Source organism: Canis aureus, chromosome 36 (assembly GCF_053574225.1).
Source record: "Canis aureus isolate CA01 chromosome 36, VMU_Caureus_v.1.0, whole genome shotgun sequence".
NCBI classification, from domain to species: domain Eukaryota; kingdom Metazoa; phylum Chordata; class Mammalia; order Carnivora; family Canidae; genus Canis; species Canis aureus.
This window is the reverse complement of record NC_135646.1, coordinates 6,177,735-6,199,559: the sequence shown is the minus strand read 5'-3', so window position 1 is coordinate 6,199,559 and position 21,825 is coordinate 6,177,735. Positions and strand designations below refer to the sequence as shown.

At 51.3% G+C, this 21,825-nt stretch overlaps 1 protein-coding gene across 12 annotated transcripts in view; it reads right to left on the bottom strand.

Annotated features, from left to right (window-relative positions):
• Positions 1–21,825, bottom strand: part of TNS1 (tensin 1) — a 204,346-nt gene that overhangs the window by 158,897 nt on the left and 23,624 nt on the right. For 11 of the 12 annotated variants that reach the window (XM_077885485.1, XM_077885494.1, XM_077885487.1 and 8 more), the window contains one exon: positions 14,159–14,196. In XM_077885485.1, coding sequence (XP_077741611.1) covers positions 14,159–14,196 — 38 coding nt within the window. Of the gene's footprint in view, positions 1–14,158; positions 14,197–16,754; positions 16,906–21,825 lie in introns of those variants that run through there. The other variant, XM_077885498.1, reaches the window with a different exon arrangement.

Genomic DNA, 21,825 nt, shown 5'->3' with positions numbered 1-21,825 from the left:
GGCAGCTCAGGACGCCAGGAGGCAGGGGCTCACCATGCCCCAGGAGTGGGCTGGGCTCCCTGCTCAGCTGGCTCCAGCAGAGACTACAGACCCCCAGGCTAAATGCTGGAAGCAGTGGGAGGAGGCTGGTGTGGGCCAGGAGTCCAGGAGTCACCCCATTCCTTCCCACTTCCTTCCCACACCACCGACAAGCCTCCCCGTCTGGGCTGGGCCTCCCGCCCTCTGCCCCACACCCTGGACCCCAGCCCTCACCCAGATCCCTCACACCCTCAGTGGGAAGCTCCTGTTTCAACAGGACCCTGGGATTTCCCTCTCCTCTCCCCCTCTCTGCCTCCTCTCCCTGCTCCAGGCTCCCACCCTCCCCCTAACTCCCCCCTTCTCTCAGAGGCAGCAGTCCCCTATGCGATGTTTACACAGCCCCAGAGTCAGAAACGCTAAAAACTATGAGACCTTTTGGGAACCACATTCCAGGAAAATGAGACGCCAGTCTCAGCTCAGTGTCACTTTCTCCCCCCAACACCCTGCCTCGCCCCCTCCCTGCTGGTGTGTGTGTGTGTGTGTGTGTGTGTGTGTGTACGCTCCTGGGAGCACGCACACACTCCTGACTGCTTACGACACACACTCCAAGCTGACTTATTAACTCCTGAAGGTCCTATACCTACTACCTCAGAGAGAACTTGAGGAAGATGGAATGGGGATGGGCAAGTTGTTACAACCTCTTGCTAATTTTTATAAAGCAGCAAGGAAATGGCTTCCCCCCCAGGACCTGCCTCATCCTTGACCTGCACCCCAGGGGAAGCAGAAGCCAGGAGAACACAGAGCCCAGAGGAACCAGTGGCTTCCTGGGGAAACTGCACCCAGGAAATTTGAGGAGGAGTATCCAGAGGAAACACGAGTTACTCAGACGCTGTCATCAGAATCTTTGGGGATGGTAGACAATAATGCATATCTGTGGACCCGAGCCCAGGCTCACTGAATCAAAAGCTGAGGGTGACAGGAACATGCTTAACAGGCTCACAGGTGATGCTGAGGCCCCCTGACAGGTGACACGAGGGAACAGTGACCCATAGTTCTTCCCACAGAAATCGAAAATGAGCCTCAGCAGCAAGACAACAGAGGCTGAAAGCAGAACAGGGAAGGTCCCCTGCTGCATCGAAAAGTCATCAGGCTTGGGAGCTCCAGGCCCACTGCCTGCCAGCTTCACACCTGGCACAAAGTATCGCACCTCAGTGTTCTCATTCGACAGTGTGGCCAATTACATCTGCTTTATGTGTGTTTTTTCAAGGACTAAATGAGTTGAGTGTCAAGTAGCCACTATGCAGAGGACACTCAATAAACAGTGGCCATAAACAAAGTGATTGCAATGAAAAATCCCATAAAAGTAAGAGAAAAAATAGGTTCTCTGAAAAGGCCAACAGATTTGACAAATGTTTAGGTAGACTAACCAAGAACAAGAGAGAGAAGAGTCAAGTACTAGACTCAGAAATAGAACAGGAGACATTCCTGCCAACCTCATGGAAATAAAAAGAATTATGAAGGAAGACTATGAACAAAATCATATGCCAATAAATTAGATAACCAAGAAGAAATGGACAAATTCCTGGAAAGACACACACTTCCTGGGTGCCTGGGTAGCTCAGTTGGTTAAGTGTCCGACTCTTGGTTTTAGCTCAGGTCATGATTTCAGGGTCATGAGATGGAGCCATGAGTTGGGCTCCACACTCAGCTTGGAGTCTGCTTGGGATTCTCTCTCCTCCTTCTGCCCTTCTCTCTCTCATAAATAAATAAATAAATAAATAAATAAATAAATAAATAAATAAATAAAATCTTTTTTTAAGAGATACAAACTTCCAAAACTGTCTCAAGAGGAAACAGAAAACCTGAATAGACCTATAAGAAATAGAGATTGAACTCACAATCAAAAAACTGCCCACCAAAAAAAAGCCCAGACTCAAACTGCTTCATGTGTGAATTCTACCAAACATTTAAAGAATCAATATCAATTCTTCCCAAACTCTTCCAAAAATTAGTCTCCAACTAATTCTGTGAGGCCAGTAATACCTTGACGCTAAAACCAGATGAATACATTATAAAAGAAAGAAAACTAAAGACCAATTTCTCTTATGAACAGAGATACAAAAACTCTCAACTAAATATTAAAAAATAAAGCCAGCTACAAATAATAATAATTATACACCATGACCAAATGGGATTTGCCCCAGGAGTGCAGGGCTGTTTTCACACCTGAAAATCAACTAGTATAATCCCATCCCATAATACAATCCAAATCAAATGAATAGAAAAACAAAACCACTTGATCACCTCAACAGATACAGAAAAAGATCTAGACAAAACCCAGTAATATCTCCTGATTTAAAAAAAACTCAGCAAACTAGAAATAGAAGGAAATGCCCCTGATATAGGGGCATCACAAAAAAAATCCACAGCTATTGGGACGCCTGGGTGGCTCAGTGGTTGAGCATCTGCCTTTGACTCAGGGCATGATCCTGGGGTCCTGGGATCAAATCCCACATTGGGCTCCCCATGAGGATCCTGCTTCTCCTTCCACCTATGTTTCTGCCTCCGTCTATGCATCTTTAATGAATAAATAAATAAATAAAATCTTTAAAAAAAATTCACAGCTATCATTGTGCTTAATGGTGAAAGACTGCATGCTTTACCCTGAAGTCAAGAACAAAATTAGGATTTCTGCTCTTGCCACTTCTAATCAATATTGTACTGGAGGTGCTAGCCAGGACAGTCATAAGGATGAAAGGGATAAGAAACAAAAAACATCCAAGTTGGAAAGGAAGAAGTGAAACTATCTCTATTCACAAATTACATGATCACATATATAAAAAATGCTAAATAACCCATTTAAAAACTATTAAATCTAATAGTTCATCAGGTTGCAGGAGGAATCTCCAATGTTCAAAAGTCAGTTGTGTTTCTATACACTGGCAATGAACAACATGAAAATGAAATTAAGAAAGCAATTCCAGGGACACTTGGGTGGCTCAGCAGTTGGGTGTCTGTCTTTGGCTCCGGGTCTGACTGGGATCAAGTCCCACATCGGGCTGCCTGCATGGAGCCTGCTTCTCCCTCTGGCTGTGTCTCTGCCTCTCTTTGTGTGTCTTTCATGATTAATAAATAAAATATTAAAAAAAAAAACATGTTGAAAGAAATTAAAGAAGATCTAAATAAATGGAAAGATATTCTATGCTCATGGCTCAGAAAACTCAATATTGTTAAGATAGTAATACTTCCCAAATTAATCGACAAATTCAATGCAATCCCTATTAGAAGCCCAGTAGGTTGTTTTGTAGAAACTGATAGATGATCCTAAAATTCTGGGACCCAGAATAGCCAAAGCAATTTTGAAAAAGAAAACTCATGCTTCCCAATTTTAATACTTACTACAAAGCAATAAAAATAGTGTAGTACCAGCATAAGGATAGCCATATGTATCAATGAAACAGAATTAATTCCAGAAATAAACTCATACACCTGTGATCAATTGATTTTTGACAGGGTTGCCGAGATCATTCAGTGGGGAAAGAACAGTCTTTTCATCTCTTTTCAAGAGATGGTTTTGGGACAATTGGTTAGCCACATGCAAAGGAATGCAGTTGGACCCTTACCTAACACCCTAAATAAAAATTAACTCAGGGTGTCTGGGTGGCTCAGTCAGTTAAGCGTCTGCCTTCAGCTTGAGTCATGATCTCAGAGTCCTGGGATCAAGCCCCACGTCTGGCCGTCTGGCCTCCAGCTCAGCAGGGAATCTGCTTCTCCCTCTCCCTCTCCACCCCTCCTGTGCTCATTCTCTCTCTCTCTCTCTCTCAAATAAATAAAAGCTTAAAAAAATAACTCAAAATGGGGAAGCCCCGGTGGCGCAGCAGTTTAGCACACCATCTGCAGCCCAGGGCGTGATCCTGGAGACCCTGGATTGAGTCCGTCGGGCTCCCTGCAGGGGCCTGCTTCTCCCTCTGCCTGTGTCTCTGCCTCTCTCTCTCTCTCTCTCTCTCTCTGCATCTCTATGAATAAATAAATAAAATCTCAAAAAAAAAAAAAAACTCAAAATGGATGAAAGATCTAACTGAAAGAGCCAACACTATTAAAATTTTAGAAGAAAACACAGGGTCAAATCTTTGTGACCTTGGATTTGGCAATGAATTCTTAAGCATGACACCAAAAGCAAAGTCATAAAAAAATAATCAGACTGTATCAAAATTTAACACTTTTCTGCTACAAAGTGAAAGGACAACCCACAGAATGGGGAAAAAAATACCTCAAATCATATCCAATAAGGGACTTGTATTGTGAATATATAAACAGTACTTACAACTCAATAATAAAGACAACCCAATGTTTTAAGTGAGCAAAGAATCTGAATAGACGTTTCTTCAAAGAAGTTATACCAATGACCAGTAAGTGCATGAAAAGATGCTCAACATCACTAGTCATCAGGGACATCAAATCAAAACCACAATGAGATGTCACTTCATATCCACTAGGATGGCTATAATCAAAAAGTCAGATAAGCAGGGATGAGGATGTAGAAATATCATAACCTCCATACATTGCTGAGGAGACTGTAAAGTGGTGCGGCTCTGTTGTGGGTTGGACTGTGTCCCTCTAAAAAAAATATGTTGAGGTCCTATTCCTTAGCACCTGAGAACAGGATCTCATTTGGAAGTAGATTCTTTACAGAGACAATCAAATTAGAATGAGGTTATTGTTGGAGGCCTTAATCTAGTAGGACCGGTGTCTTTATCACAATCTGGACACAGAGACAGGTGGACACAGAGGGAGGATGATGTGAAGACATACAGGGAAAATAGGGAAAATACCATATGAAGAGAGAGGATTAAAAAAAAAAGAAGAAGAAGAAGAGAGAGGATTGAGGATTGAGGATCTGTAAGACAAGAGGTGCCAAAGATTGCCAGCAAACCACCAGGCACCAGGAAGAGGCAAGGGAGGGTTTCCTCTACAGCTTTCAGAGGGGCATGGCCCCGCCAACACCTCTATTTTGGACTTCCAGCCTGCAGAACTGTAAGACAATAAATATCTGTTGTTTAAAGTCACGGGTTTGTGCTACTTTGTTACAGCAGACCTAGAAAACTAATATAAGCTACTTTGGAAAACAGTCTAGTGGTGCCTCCAAAAGTTAAGCAGAATTACCCTACGACCCTGCAATTCTACTCCTACGTATATACAGTCGGCCCTTGAACGAGGGGGTTCGGGTCACCAACACTTGAGCAGTGAAAATCCCCACATCACTGCTGACCCCCCCAAAAAACAGAACTACTAATAATCTACTGTTGACTAGAAGCCTTAAAGTCAATTAACACATTTTTAAATTTAAATTAGCACATATTTTATATGGTATATGTATTACATACTGTAGTCTTACAATAAAGTAAGCTAGAGGAAGGAAAATGTTAACTAAAAAAAATCATAAGGATGAGAAAATACATTTACAATACTCTCCTGTAAAAATCTGTGTATATGTGGACCTGTGCAGTTCACACACCTGTGTTGTTCAAAGGTTGACTATACATCCGTGAGAAATGAAAACTTACGGTCACAGAAAGACTTGTACATGAGCTTTCATGAGAGCATTATGCATAATAATCCAAAGGTGGAAACAACCCAAACGTCCATCAACCGATGAATGGATAGACAAAATGTGGTACATTCCCACGATGGAGTATTATTCAGCCATGCAAAGAATGTGCCTTGAAAACTTTATACTAAGTGAAAGAAGCCAATCATGGAAGCCATATATTCTATTATGCCATTCATATGAAATCTCCAGAATAGGGAAATATGTAGATACAGAAAGTAAATTAGGGCTGAGGCAGAGGTTAGGGGAAAGGATAGAGGTGCCATCACGAGAAGTGATAGCTACCCCCTACAGGTTTCTTTTTTTTTTTTTTTTTTTTTTATTTTTTTATTTATGATAGTCACAGAGAGAGAGAGAGAGAGGGGCAGAGACACAGGCAGAGGGAGAAGCAGGCTCCATGCACTGGGAGCCCGACGTGGGATTCGATCCCGGGTCTCCAGGATCGTGCCCTGGGCCAAAGGCAGGCGCCAAACCGCTGCACCACCCAGGGATCCCCCCCCTACAGGTTTCTTTCCAAGGGGAGGAAAAGGTGGATATTCATGGTCAGTGCCAATCATGAGAGAAAGGATGGAGATGGGCCTTCGGAAGCTATAGACCAGTGGTTTTCAAATTTGGCTGCAAAGGGGACTTACCAGACAAGGATTTATATAAATCAACTTTATTGAGGGAGAATTTAAATACAATAAATGTATCCCTTTTAAGTATGTAGTTCAGGGGAGTTTGACGGATGTATACATCTGCATGACTACCACCAGTCAAGAGAAAGAACATTTCTATCACCCATAAAAGCTCCCACACACCCTTTTGCAACCTTCCCACCACCCCCAGTTCCAGAAAGCTACTAATCTGCTTTTTGCCACAATAGTTCCATACTCTCGAGAATTTCATAAAAATGGGGACTCCTGGGTGGCTCAGCGGTTGAGTGTCTGCCTTTAGACCAGGACGTGATCTGGGGTCTTGGAATCGAGTCCCACATCGGGCTCCCCGCGGGGAGCCTGCTTCTCCCTCTGCCTATGTCGTCTCTGCCTCTCTCTGTTTGTCTCTCATGAGTAAATAAATAAAATCATAAAAAAAATCATAAAAAATGGAATCATCCAGTATGTATTGTTGTGCCTGGCTTCTTTCACTCAGCAGTGTTTTCAACATTCGCCCACAATGTATAACGATAGTGGGTTCCTTTTCGTTGCTGGGTGGTATTCCACTGGGCCATTCTATCACAATTTCTCCACACACCTGTTGTTAAATATTTGTTTTTTTCCAGTTTGGGGCAACTGTACATAAAGCTGCTTTGAATATTTATGTATCTTGTGGACAGGTTTCCATTTCTCTTGTGTAAACACCTTGGAGTAGAATTGCCAGGTCAGGCAGCAAGTGTGTGTGTAAGTCAATAAGGAACAGTCAGGTTGTCTTCCAGAATGGTTCTACCATTTTACACTCCCAATGCTTGTTGCCATTTTTAAAAATCCCAATGGTTGATCAAGCCCCAAACCAACTAAACCTGACTCTAGGGAGGATTCAGGCATCATTACTGCCCCTAGGTGATTCTAAGGCACAGATAACATTCAGAGCCACCGTTACAATCTCAGGTGCCCTGGGGCAAGAGAACAACCAAAAGATTCATTGTATTCCCCTGCACTATTTCTTCATGCCTCTTTGATAATGGAAAGAAGAGAAGAAAAACAGAGGCAAGTATCAGGCCCAGTCCACACTGGTCCCCTATGTTGGTCTCCCAGATTCTCCCCCCTTTCATGAGTTAGGAGAAGGCGAGAGGAATACAAAATAATAAATATTAGCAACTTTTTGACCACTTGACCTGAACATGGCATTAGAGTTGGGTCATCATTCTCAGTGCCCACAAGAGCCCTACGAGATAGGTCCGACTACCATCCCCGTGGTACAGGGAACTGGAGCTCAGAGAGGTTAAGGCACGTGCCCGAGGTCACACGACCTATTACGGATGCAGTCGGGATTTAAACCCAATACTCTGCCTCCAAGGCCAAAAAACAAGCAGTGGGTGCTGGGGCCACGAGCCTCCCCCAGCCCAGCTATACCTGGTAGCAGGGGGACACTCCAAGCCTCCAGTACAACTGCCAAGGCAGGTTGCAGGTGTGCTTAGGAGAGCGCTGGAAAGGCGGTGTGTCTATGACCGAGAGGCGGGGGTTAATTATGGGATTTCCTTTCCTTTCAAGCTTAAAGGATGGGATTTAAACCCCTCTGGTAGAGCATGGGGAGACCAGGCCATTGCTAGTGCTCGGGACAGGGGAGAGAAGGGGTCTGGGAAGAGGGTAGGAGAGAGATCAAGAGAGAAGCAGGAGGGCAGTAGGAGCTGCCGGGGGGCGGAGGCGTGGGCAACCCGCCTGCCCAGCAGCTGCCTGCTGCCTTCCCTTCTCTCTTATCTGACCTGGAGTGGACAATGAGCATTTTGCTGGAAGGGGCTGCATTTTTCAGCCGGGACTGCTATTTTAAAACAAAGGGGAGGGATCCCTGGGTGGCGCAGCGGTTTGGCGCCTGCCTTTGGCCCAGGGCGCGATCCTAGAGACCCGGGATTGAGTCCCACGTCGGGCTCCTGGTGCATGGAGCCTGCTTCTCCCTCTGCCTGTGTCTCTGCCTCTCTCTTTCTCTGCGTGACTATCATAAATAAATAATAATTAAAAAATATATATATATAAAGGGGAAATCAGGACTGAGAAAGCATTTCTCGAACTCGTATTAGGGATGAGGGAAACCCTGTGGGCCACGCGGGCACCACCTGTGTCAACTTTGCAACTTTTCTGTAAATCTAAGACAACTCTAGAATTACAATTTTCCTTTAAAGCAATAGATAAACAGGTGATAGCTAGCTCGATAAAATGCACCTAGAGGTTGCGGAATCCTGCAGCAGGGGAGCGAGAAGAAGCAAAGCAGAAGAAAACCCGCCGCGTGTATAGACACTGGGCACATACCTTAAATAAAAGTGAAATAAAAGTGGAGGGCAAATCCTGGACCATCCATTTTAATCCTTACAGGAGAGAAACAACTGGGGACACATAAGGACCCCCTGAGACATGGGGGTGGGGACTCAGGGAGGCTTGGAACTGCTTCCTTCCAGAGATTCAGAGTGGGGAGCTAGGGGGTGGCATTTCCACGGGCCGTGCTGAGTCTCCAGTGCCCAGAGCAGCCCTGCTCTCTGCTGGCCTCACTCTCTTCCTTTCTCACCTGCTCCCTACCCATGGATCCCAGGGCAGAGCCGGAATCGTGGAGAAGGCCACTGGCCCTTAGCCAAGTTAGTTACCCTCCCTAGGCCTCAATTTTGGATCTATAAAATAGGGCTACCATGAGCCCAGCCCACCTCACAGAACCCAAAAGGTGAACGAAGACATTGGGTATATGACAAAGTTCTGCTTAGCTACCGATGATGAAACGTCCCTAGCACGTCTCTTCCTAAAAGCCCCAAACTGCACAGAACCCAAATGGCAATCAACAGTGGGATGGATCAACCAGTTGTGGTTTATTCGTATGCTGGAATACAACAGGGCAATCAAAAAGAATGAACCGCTGGAATAGGCAAGGGCCCGGATGAACCTCCTACACAGAACGTTGGGTGAGATAAGCCAGGAGCAAGGGGCACCTGGGTGGCACCGTCAGTTGAGTGTCCAACTTTTGGTTTCAGCTCAGCTCATGATCTCAGGGTCATAGGATCGAGCCACATGATGGGCTCTGCAAACAGTGAGGAGTCTGCTTAAGACTCTCTCCCTCTGCCCCTCCCCACTGCTCACTCACGCTCTCTCACAAACAAATACAACTTAAAAAAAAAAAAAGAGTAAACATACTGGATGATTCAATTTATATGAAGTTCAAAAAGAGGCAAAACTAATCTGTGACAGTAGAAATAAGACTAGAAATTACCTTTGGGGGACACTGGGAGGGGTGCATAAGGCATTTCTGGGTGCCGGAAATGTTCTAGATCTTGATCTGGTTCATATGTAGGTACAAACATTGATGTGTGTACTTAACGGCAACTAGAAAATGTAAATGACTAAAGTTATGTGGAGTGTGAGTCTCTGTCGGAAGGTCAGAAGGCTTTTTGGAAGGAAATTATGAAATGATTTTGCTGCTCCTTCTCTCCTGCTCCCACACCCTCACTCACCCCACTCCACAGTCCCTCTCTAAATAGGAACCTCTTGTTCCTCAACATTCCTTTGCTCCACTCCTTTACTCCTTCTTTGGAACCCCTACTACAAGTCAGGCACTATTCTAGAAGCTGAGGGTACAACCCAACTCTCAGCCCTCTTTTGTGCGATAAACAGATACTGAACATCTACTCTGAGGCCCCTCCTCTACCAGCACGGAGCATTTTCTCTCAAGCAGGTCCAAGTGGCAAAGAACTGGACACAGAAACTCTGAGATCCTTTCCAGTCTTCGCTTATGGCTCAAGGAAGGAAAACTGAGCCTACTATGTGCTGGTGTGCATTTATTCCTCTACAATGCAGCTCGCGTAGCTGGAAGGCAGGGGTAGAGCTGAAGCCCAGGTGTGTCTGATTCCTACCTCTCTGCCCTTCCCACCGCTCCCACAGCTTCCCCAGGAGCCAGGTCCACCTTGCCCTCCCTCTTGGGCCTCTGCGCAGCCAGCCTCCAAGGCGACTCCCACTGATTCTTGCCCCTAAGTATTCATGTCTTCATATAAGTCCCTCCCACAGCCAATGAGGATGACCCGTACAACCAATAGGATATTGTAAACCTAACGGTGTTTGTCTTCCAAGGTTAGGATATAGAAGACATTGTGGCTACCACCCTGCTCTTTCTTGAGTCACCGCTCTAAGGAAGCCAGCCACGATGTTGTGAGGACACTTACGCAGCCCCATGGAGAGTGCCAGGTGGCAAGAAACTAGGACTCCCTGCCAACAGCCAGCGGCAGCCCACTAGCTACATGCAAGAACCACTTTGGAAGCAACTTCTCCAGCCCCAGTCAGGCCTTCAGATAACTACAGCCCCAACGGACATCTTGACTGCCACCTCGTGAGAGACCCCAGGCTAGGACCAGCTGGCCAAACCACTCCCAAATTTCTGACCCCCGGAAACTAGCTGAGATAAGAAATGTCTGTTGCTGCTTTCAGCTGCTAAATTGAGGGGCAGATTGTTATATCATATTGCTATATATATAAATAATATAGTCCCTCCCAGGATGCCTGGGTGGCTTAGTGGTTGAGCGTCTGCCTTTGGCTCAGGGTATGATGCTGGAGTCCTGGGATTGAGTCCTGGATCAGGCTTCCCGGAGGGAGCCTGCTTCTCCCTCTGCCTGTGTCTCTGCCTGTGTCTCTGCCTCTCTCTCTCTCTCTCTCTCTCATGAATAAAAAAAAATAAAATATTTTTTAACAAAAAAAATATATATGTATATATATATAGTCCCTCTCAGATCAGATCCTGGGTTCACACTGGAAGAACAGTCTGGAAGGTGACATGTTAAGGTGTCCAGAACTAGTCACCCACTATAAGGGTGGCCAGAACGGGCTGAATTTGAGAAGACAGGAGGGGACCCATATCCACAAGAAATTTCCAGTATGTGGGAAAAGAGCTGCGAGATAAGAAATCAAGGAAAGCAGAAATCCTGGCATCTTCTTCCCTAGGAACTTCTCACACACTCCATCTATCTCAGCAGATGAAACCACGTGCACCCAGTGACTCTGGCCAAAAACCAGGGGGTCATCCTTAGGCCCATTGTCTCTCACACAGCCCACATCTCATCGTCAGCCAAACTCTGGGCTCTACCCCAGAATGTATTCTAGACCTGGCCCCTCCTCACTGCCTTTCCTGCGATCACTATGGAGTTAAGCCACCAGCCTCCTTCACTTGCTCAACACCAGCAGCCTATTGGCCCATCTCTCTATCCTACCCTTGTACCTGCTCAAAGCCAGAGTAGCCTTCTCAAAACAGAGATCAGATCACATCTCGTGTACTCAGAATGCTCCGGAGCTCACTATTCTTCAGTGACACAGCCTTCTTTCAAGCATCTGATAAGCTCATCTCACCTCAGGGCCTTTGCACTTGCTCCTCCATCTTCCAGATCATCGTGTAACATCATCATTTGGATTTCAGGATCTCACCTCACACAATACTTCCTCTGAGAAGTTCTTTCTGGGCCACATTAGCCTAATCACTCCCTAGCCCACTGCTTTGGCTCATTTCCTTCAGAACATGCTTACCTATTTATTGTCTATCTTCCCCAAGAGAATGTCAACCCCATGAGGGCAAACGCCTTATCTGTCTTGTTCTCCTAGACCCGCGTCTGGCCCATGGAAAGAGCTCAATAAACGTTTGTTTAATGAATCCTGTCTAGAGGGAAGGGGATGGATACGATGACCTGCAGGCTGATCTGGTTATAAAATCCAGAGGACAGAGCTCTGCTGTGTGCTCTGGGGCTCACATCACCCTCCAGCAGGAGGAAAAGGCAGGGCGGTAGTAAGAGCTGTGGTTTTAGGGGAAACACTTGCCAGCTGGGTGGAGCTCGCACCACCAGTGGGTCCCATTTCCTATAGAAAAAAATCCTCTAAAAAGCTCTTTCTGCCTGGCTGGCCATGCCCCACCAGTCCACCCCTACCCTCTCGGTCGTCCTCCTGCACTAGGCAGAGCAGGATTGCCACAGCCCGGTGGATTCTGAGCCCGCGGTAGTCTCAAGAATTGCCAGGCAGGCTATGCCCCCGGACATCACCTTTGGCATCCCTCTGTCATCCTACAGGAGGCTGTTGTATAAGAAAACCTCTTCAGTCACACGTTTCTCAACCCCCATTCACCCAGACTCAGACCATCCACTGCCAGTATATTTACCCCTTATCCTCTCTGAAGGCATCTGCTGCTGCAAGACATGGAAAGCAAAGTGGGGGGCCAGGGGGTGCAGAGAAGGGTTAAGGAACATCTGCAAGATGGGATATTTAGAAGGAAGCACAAAGGCCCAGGGACATAGTCAGGTGAGGAGTTACACTGTGAGACCTTGGGAGAGTCATTCACCCTTTGGGTGCCTCAGTTTCCTTCTTCGTACAACAATGGGATCTTTCAGCCCGTCTCACGCTGTGATGGAATTAAAAAAAATAAAATCAGATAATGCACCGGAGTGCCTTCTAAAGCCCGAAGCGCTGTACAAACACTCATTGTTATTAAGAGAAGCAGGTGCAGAAAGGAAGGGAGGAAGGGAGGAGACAGGGGAGGAGCGAGAAAACGGCCTCTGGGCTCAGGGTGGAGAAGCTCTACTTGGATGAAGAGAACAGGAGGGAGATGGAGGGAGAAGCAGACACTCACCCCCCCTCCCCTGAGAGAGTCAGCAAAGCAGTAGGCGATGGGAGGGGCAGCAGCTCTCCAGGTGTGCCCACTGCACCTCTGCTGGGAGGGCACCCCCACCGGGAGTTTGCAGATGGCGAGATGCCCCCAGCAAGCCCGTGGACTTTACTTGAGCAAGGTCACTCGAGAGGAAGTAGATTCCCTCGAAGATCTAGATGCCCGTTCCGTGAGCACCCTCCTCCAAAATAACACTTGGCTCTTGGAGCTACCAATTGATAATAATCAATTTCTATGTTCTGAACACCTACCTTATGTCAGGCACCGGACTGGGCATTTCACACACATTATCCCATGTCATCTCCTAAGACCCTTTTCTTATTCCCATACCCCTGAGGATGACACAGAGGCTCAGAGAGGTTCCATGATTTGCCCAAAGTCACCCTCAGTAGATAAGGAAGCAGAGCAGGAGATGCACCAGACAGTGGCCTCAACAGTGCTCAGCGCATCCTTTTGAAAGCTGCTCCCTCCTCCTCCCATCCCCTGCAGTCCTTCCTGAACAGCAAAGGCGAGGTGAGAGGGCAGGGAGAAGGTGAGCCTTCCTGGGGGACGTGGGGGTCGGTGCAGACCCACAGGTAGGGCCGGGCACTTCCACCTCCAGAGAGCTGAGCCCATCGCACCCAACAGCCCAAAATAAGCCACCATAACCCACTACTCCAAGAAGCCCACACTCTGTCCGGGCCTGAGAGGCTGCAGCGAGCGAGCGGGCTCCAGCCAGCCTGGCCAACCAGGACCCAGCAGTCCCTCTGGCCTTCTTGCCTCACTCTTCCTCGCCCACCAAAACCAGCCCTGACACACTGATGGGGAAACTGAGGACCAAAGTGCCACCTGGCCCGTAAAGTGAGCGGGCGGGTCCGCAGGCGAGGATGGTTTCCCTGACCTCCGACCCCGTCCCCACTTCCCCAGCTACCCGGTTTTCCCGCCTTTGGGGCTCCCGCGGCTGGGGCCCCCATCCCCAGGCTTCGCAGAGGCCCCCACCGGGCCCACGGGGCTGTGCGGCCCGCGGTCTCTGCAAAGCGTCCCCTCCTCCGCCCCCACCTGGGGACACACCTTCCGGGCCCCCCTCCCTCGGAGCCGCTGCCGCCCCCACCCCGGGCCTCGCCTTCACCTTGACCCGAGCCCGCTCCGGGCCGCGGAGCTTTGCATAAACAAAGAGCGGGGCAGGGGACGCCCAGGGGACGCCCCGGCCCCGCCCCCGCCCCCGCCCCGGGTCCCCGAGCCCCTTACCTTGGCCTGGCATTTCCGATGACAGGAGAAGCTGCAGACTGCGAGAGGGCGAGACACAGAAAGAAAGTTTAGCCGCGAGGTATGAAATGGAAACTCGGCGAAATCTCCTCCCACCCCCGCCCGCACCCGGCGCTGGGAGGGAAGGAGGGAAGGAGGGAAGGAGGGAAGGAGGGAGGAGGGGGCAGGGGGGAGGGGGAGGGGGCCGCTGCCGCAGCTCCCGGGGCCTGCGGGGAGGCGCTGAGCCCCCCATCGCCCGAGCCCCAGGGGTGGGGGTGGAGGGAGGGGGAGGGGGGAGCGACTCCCCCTGGATCCTCGTGGGTGGGGGGGGCACGGGTGGCCCAGACCCAGGCCCAGGCCCCGGGCAGCCGCGCCAAGGAATAAGGGCTTGGGGTGGGGGTGGGGGGTCTCCCTTACACACCAGGCAGGCAGGCAGGCAGCCGGCACCCCCGAAGCCATGATCACACTCACTGTCCCCCAGAGAGACACACAGCCCCGACCAGCGTCCAGGAGGGGACGGAGGGGCTCACACAGACACGGTCACACCCATACACACTCAGACACCAGCAGCCGCTCTCCCCACACGCACCACCGGACGTGCACACATACACATATAGAGCCTCATGCTCACTGCACGCCCCCCCAAGGGACACCTCTGATTCAGAGGCACCAGCACACACAACTTCACGGGACACCCTCACAGTACAGCCTGACACAGACGTGTGGACACAGACATGTGGACAGATGCTTACACAGGCTCGCAGAGTTCTTGTGCATCATTTGAAACACACACACACACACACACACACAGCCGACTTAACTCTGCCCTCCCACTACCAGAAGCTGGAATCAAATTTCCTACGGGGTTCCCTCAGTCTGGAATGTCCCAGCCCTACCTGCCCCACCCCCAGGGCCCTCCACCCTGGCATTCGGTGGTCCCCTCCCACCAAGTCCCACAGATGGAGTGAGGGGTCTACTGAGCTGAGCTTCTGCACCCACTTGACCTTGTTAGCTGCCCACGGCCTGCTGAGACGGGGGGGGGGGGGGGGGGGGGGGGGGGGGGGGTTAGGGGCACTGGTTAGAGAGCCAAGGTCCGGGAGGGAGGCAAGCTGCCCCCACCCTATATCCTTGGCAGCCACAGCCTTGGGCCCCAGCCTACTGCCCTGGCCTCTTGGATCTACAGCCTCCAACCCCTTTCTGGCTTTGAGCCAACCTGATTCTCAGCAGAATGCAAAAGGGTAGACTGAGGCACAGATGAAGGCCCAGACAGGGCTGTCCATCCCAAGGCTTCTGGTTGGTCTGTAGGAGTGAAGCTGGGAGGCACAATGGGTGGAGTCTGGGATGCGACTTGGCCATTGGCCCTGCCTGGGGCCTTGTTCTCCCAGAACCTAGTCCTGGCCTTGGCTCAGGCCTGTGACTCAGCTGGTGCTGAGCAAGGCTTTCCTGACCCCACCAGCCGCCCAGCCCAGCTCACCCCTGGCCACACCAGGACATACCCACCCCTGGCCACCCAAGTCACGTCCTTCTGTCTAGCCTTTCTGCTTTTCTTTCACCCCAGGGTGGCAAGTTCCCTGCAGACTCCCCACCCCCACCCCCATGCCTTCTTTTCTGGCCTTGGAATGTGGAATTGAGAAAGCCTCCGGCCATGTGGCCTGAGCTCGGAAGGCCCTTCCTGCCAGTTGGACGCCCTACTGGGCCACTACCTCCAAACAGAAGGACCTTTCCCCTTCCTGGCTAATCAAGCCCAGGCCCCTCCTCTGGACGCCTCCCTCACTGTTCCCTACCTCCTGGCAGGTATCACCACACAGCAGGTCCCCCCTCCCCCTGCCACCTTGGTTCCTACAGCTGTGAGCTCCTTCAAAGGAAGACCTCTCTCTCTCTCTCTCTCTCTCTCTCACACACACACACACACACACACACTACACAATACCTCGTACACAGTAGGGGCTTAATAAATGAGTTGACCTGACTGAAGATCTCCCCTGGAGTTTATGTGTACCCCCACTTAATCATTCCCACCCCACTCTCAGCCTTTTCCTGAGCCATACCCTGCCCCCAACATTTCATAATCCATCAAAAAGGCCTCCCTGGGTGTCCAGTCTGGGCCTCCCAACCCCAGTCTAGACACCAAAAGCACAATGAGAGCCAGGACTCCGTCTTCCTCAAGTACCGTACTCCATACTTCTGACAGTTCACAGAACACACCAACCTCTTTCCTGCCTCAGGGCCTTTGCACTTGCTGTTCTGGCTGCCCAAACCATTCTCCCTGACCCCAGCTGTCCATTGTTTACCAAGCCAAATCCCTCTTCTACTTCTAGAACCCACTGAAGTTTGTCTCTCAAAGAGGCTTTTCCTGACCACCTAAGTGACATTAGGCACCTCCAATATTCTTTCCCAACAGCACCCCGATAATTTTCCTCTTACTACAGTTCACAGTCGGAAGTCAACATATGCTCCCTTAGGAACAGTGTATCTCCCTACACCAGACCCAGGAAAGCAAAGAGCGCCCCTGTCTCATTCACACCATATCCCCAGTAGTAGCTAGAACGGTTTCCCCAACCACAAATGGCAGTTTTGTGTAAATTAGGAAAAGTCTTACCCTCTGGACAGACCAGCCCCTTGGACACACAGCTGAGTACAGCGTCTTTATGGAAATGGCACGAAAGTGCCCCTTCTGCAGGCGGACCCAGCTCTATACCTGGAGTGTGGCTGGCTCTCGGGCAGGCGCCCTTGGCAGTGAGCGGCCTGCACGGCCATACAGGGCAGCCCTACCCGTCACACAGTGGACATGCGCTCAGCGAACGCCCTTGGATGGAGGGCAGGTGGGGAAATCGTCGGGCAAACTGCCCTACAGTGAGCCGAGTGCTCCATGCGGGCTGGAATGCCGAGTGTGCCCTTGAACGCTCTCCTGTGGGGAGCAGATGAAGCCTTCCCGAGCCCCCAGCCCCCCAGCCCAGCCCAGAGGATGGAAGCTCAGCAAACTCCACTCAAGTGGCAGGTTCCCAGCAGCTCCGCTGGTGCATTTGTACCCCTGAGGCGCACCTGCGCCCGCCCCCACGGAGGCCCTGTTGCGCTGAGTGCCCTCCCGGGATTGTGCCCTCCCAGGCTGGGCCATCCCTCTCGGGTCTCCGCCAGGGGGCAGTATTTCCTACTCTCACCGGCATGTCCCCTGCTGTCGTGTGAAACTCGGGCATGCCACTCTGCCGGCTTCTCACTGCCCAGATGCACGGCACGTTCGAATGCGTTCCAGAAGGGAAACTGTGGCAGCCAGTGTGTCCCGCCTGCTGGTGTGCACGCGCTCCTGTACTCCCTTCCCATGGCCAACAGGGCTGGCTCGTGTACCCAGCTGAATACTTAGAAATGAGGGAGTGTGACCCCTCATCAAAGGCATTGTGGCTTCAGCCCCCCACCCCCCCCCCCACCCCCGTCTCTTGGGTCACCCGCTCTGGGGGAAGCCAGTTACCCTGCGGTGAGGACACCCAAGCAGCCCTGCAGACAGGCCCATGTGACGGGCAGCTGAGCACCCCCAGCCCCGCCACCAGCCAAGTGCCACGTGGGCAGGCCCATGACTGACCCACCTTGCAAGTGGATCCTCCAGCCCCTGTCAGGCTCTCAGATGACTACAACCCTCAGAAACTACGTGACATCGTGACTTCATATTGGTTGTAAATTGCTCAGTCTGGGGACAGATCTGTGATGTAGCTGGAGATAACCGACACAGAAACCAGAGCACAGGATCCCTCAGAAAGTGGGAGGCTAAAGGCTGATGCCCGACACTGGGGCCAGAGGCCATCTCCTCAGTCCTTCTTCCCCCCTGGGTTCAGGCATGCTCCTTTCTGGAATTCCTTCTTCCCTCTCCTTACCCTAGCACACAATTAGTCATCGCGTCCCAGAAAGTAACTCCAAAAAGGCTGTCAAGGCCCCCCTCCCTCCTACCAGCTCCTCTCCACTGCCCCAGTTCAGACCAAGTATCCTTCCCGGGGCCCTGTCTCCATCTCCAGCCTCCTCCCCCTTTAATCCACGGAGCCACAGGCCATTCTCAAGTGCAAACTGATCACATTACACTCCTGCTGACAACTGTCTCATCCAGCTCCTCAGCACACTCACAAGGCCTTGCCTCCACCTCCAGCCCCTGCCCCACAACAGATGTGCCACACTGAGCTCCCCCAAGAGGACACGGAGTCTGGTAGGTCTGAAATGGCAAACTCATATACATCCTCCAAGGCCCTGTTCAAAATGCCCCTCCCTGGATAACCGGGCATCCGAAGATGATGCCTCCCTCCTTTGTGCCCCCAATGGGGTCCTGTTCAACCTGGCAGCTCTGCATCCTGCCCCTGCTCCCAGCACAGGGTCTGACCTACAGATGGGGCTTAACAAGTGTGGAAGAAATTTAAAACCAAAAGAATTCTTCCCAGCCTAAACCACTGGGGCTGGGGGCTGAGGGCTGAGGGCCTGGGGCAGACACAGGAGAGGGCAGGTGAGCCCCACTTTTCAGCTCCAGCGCCGGCCGGGAGAGGGCCCGTGTGGACCAGGAGCTGGGCTTTCTGGGTGCTTCGGTACTAACGGCCCCGTGGTCCAGCCTGGTCCGGCTCTCCACCTACCCGCTTCCCTGCCGGCTGCATGTAGACTGGCTCCCAGCTCAGAGGCCCGTCATGCTCCGGGAGCCCGGACAGGTTGCTCAGCCGCTCTGAGCCTCCATTTCCTCAGCTCTAAGACGCGGCCCGTAATAGCATCTGCCTCACAGCGTCGTTGTGACAACTGACGGGCTCCGCAGACCCGGCTGGCCCAGCCTGGGCTGCGTGCAAGGCCGTGGCTGGCGTTAGGCCTCCTAGCGGGGGACCCGGTTCTAGTCCCGGGTGCCACCATACGGCTATGTGACCTGAAGCAAGTCATCCGCACCCTCTGGTCCCCAGCACGCCCTGCTGTCCACCCACGTTCCCTCAAGGTCCCCTAGGTCGCTGAGCCCTGGGACACATGGTCCTCAAGCCTCTGCCGGCGGTGAGAGCCTGTGGTACCCCTGGGCTCTTCATCGCTCACCACCTGCCTCTTCCTCCAAGGAAGGAAGGGGAGGGAAGGAAGCCCGAGTTCCAACCCTGATCGCATCCCAGACGCGGTGGGGGGAACTCCCAGCCTGCGGTTGACAGGGATGCCCGCGCCACGGGGTCCCGCTCCTCAGGGCAGGGGGACAAGGGCAGGAAAACAGCGGCCCTCCCATCCCGGTGTGCTTCACGCTTGCGTCCTCCCCAGAGACACATCCCAGGATCCGCCCCCCCTGGGCAGACCGTGGCCTCCCCAGCTCCCCCCGAGGGCCGGGACCTTGTAAACCAGTGACCCCGCAAGATGAAGCCCCCTGGGGAGTGACCCTGTCAAACCCAAGCTCCACGGAGCCCTGGGAGCCTCATCTCTGCCCAGGGGTCACTGTCCCCCCCCACACACACTATCACTGTCTGAGCCGGTGGCCTCAGAGGGAGCTGAGAGCCCCAGAGTGTGGAAGGGTCCACAGGTTACCTGCCGGGGTGGAGAGCTGCACCCCCAACCCCAGCGCTGAGCCAGCTCCCGCCTCACCGGGCTGCTGGTACTCTGTCCCGAGGTGGCTTCCTGCCTCCCGGGAACACAGGAAGCCAACATTGTTGCGATCTAAATGGCCTTTTCCTCCTGGCCTCGGCTCGGAAAATGAGCACATAGCGTCGGTGTGCACCTGACCCCAGCAGTAACCGCCCACACCCCCAGTGGGCCTCCGCTCCTTCCCCAGCTGCCAGACAGGCTGGCCCAGCCACCCACCTGCCCGCACGGCCTCCCGGCCCCTCCCTGCCCTGCTTAGCTCCATGGCCCGGCCTGGAGGTGCGTGAGAGCTCACATCACGTGTCAGCTCGGGGAGGCTATCAGACCCACATAGTTGGTCGTTATCCAAGATGTTTCTATGAAGGGGTTTTTTGAGGGGTGTTTTTTTTGGGGGGGGATTAACATTTAAATCAGTAGACTTCAGGGCACCTGGGTGGCTCAGGGGTTCAGCATCTGCCTTCAGCTCAGGTTGTGATGCCAGGGTCTTGGGATGGAGTCCCGATGCGGGAGCCTGCTTCTCCCTCTGCCTGTGTCTCTGCCTCTCTCTGTGTGTCTCATGAATAAATAAATCTTTTAAATAAATAAATAAATCAGTAGACTTCCACGACGTGGGTGGGCCTCGTCCAATCAGGTGAAGGCCTGAATAAAACAAAGGCTTGATCTCCCTAAGCAAGAAGGGACTCTCCCAGCAGACTGATGTTGGGCCTGAACTGCAACTCTTCCCTGGGTCTCCAGCCTGACAACCCTCCCTGCGGATTTTGGACTTGCCGAGCCCCTATAATCACATGAGCCCAGTCCTTAAAATAAATAATCTGTCTACCCATCCATCAGGTACCTACCTACCTATCTATCCACCCATCCACACATCCTGTTGGTTCTGTTTCTTTGGCCGGGGGAACCGCAACTTAATACAAGGTATCTCAAGGGATGGTCAGGGGGAGTCCATGTGGCTCTGAAGTTCAAGCAAGAGGAAACCTAGATCATCCCATACAGCAGTTTTCAAACTTTCATGCAGATGGACTCTTACGTGGAACCTCAGCGAACTTGTGTTAACATTTACTAAATGCATGCTCTGTGCCAGGCTGTGTTCTGAGCCCTTTATGTGTACATATTATCTCATTTGATCCCCAAAGTAACCCGAGGAGGGAGGTGTGCCATGTGTCTCATTTTAAAGGAGAGGTGACAGGCTTTTAGAGGTGACACAACCTGCTCACGTTCTTACTAATAAGGGACAGGGCTGGAATATGAATCCAGGACGTCCGGGCCAAGTGCAAGACCACCATCCATCCCGCCTCCCGATACACTTAACTGCTAAAACCACAACTCTTCTGATTAAGGTGGGCAGGGGCTGCAGGGCCCCAACCCCTCAAGCCTTCCCCCTTGGATTTCTCCTTATTCCTATCTTCTCAGGTACCTAAAGTACCTCCAAAAAAAAAAAAAAGAAAGAAAGAAAACTTACAGTTCAAAATTTTGGATGACAATTTAGAGCCTCTGATCTAGTCCAATCCATCCTTTAGAGAAGCTCAAATGCCAGGCCCAGAGAGGTTAAATTTCTCACCCAAGCTCACACAGCCAGGCACAGAACAAGACTAAGGCAAGCCAGGACTAGAACCCAGGGTCTTCCCACCCTACCAGGCTGTCTCCAATGACTCCCAAGAGGTCCTCAGACAGAGGGGAGAAGCTGGGGTCCCCAGTGAAGTAACAGAGGACAAAGAGCTCCCTGAAACAAGGTTTCCCCCAAATCCAACCAGTAAGGGCTTCTAGGTAGATTTGTCCCTTTGAGAGCTTAACTGTCTTTCCCAAGTGCCAAGTGCATCCCACTCTGGGGAAACTGCAGACGACTTCCCCCTACCTTCCAGGCTGATCAGAGGCCTTGAGAAGAGAAGTACACTAAGTCAAACCCCAAATCCAGGCCCAGCTGGCAGCCCTTGGGCTCTTGAGCTGGCATTCTAGTCTCTTCCCTTGGGGTTTCAGCCTTTGGCAAGGCCCTAGACTCCTTAGAGCACTGCCCCAAGGAGCTCTAGGAAACCCACCGTGTGAACGGAGAAGCTCTCACACAACCCTCAAGACCCAGCCTCTATCTGCGTTCCCTGACAAAGCCCAACAGG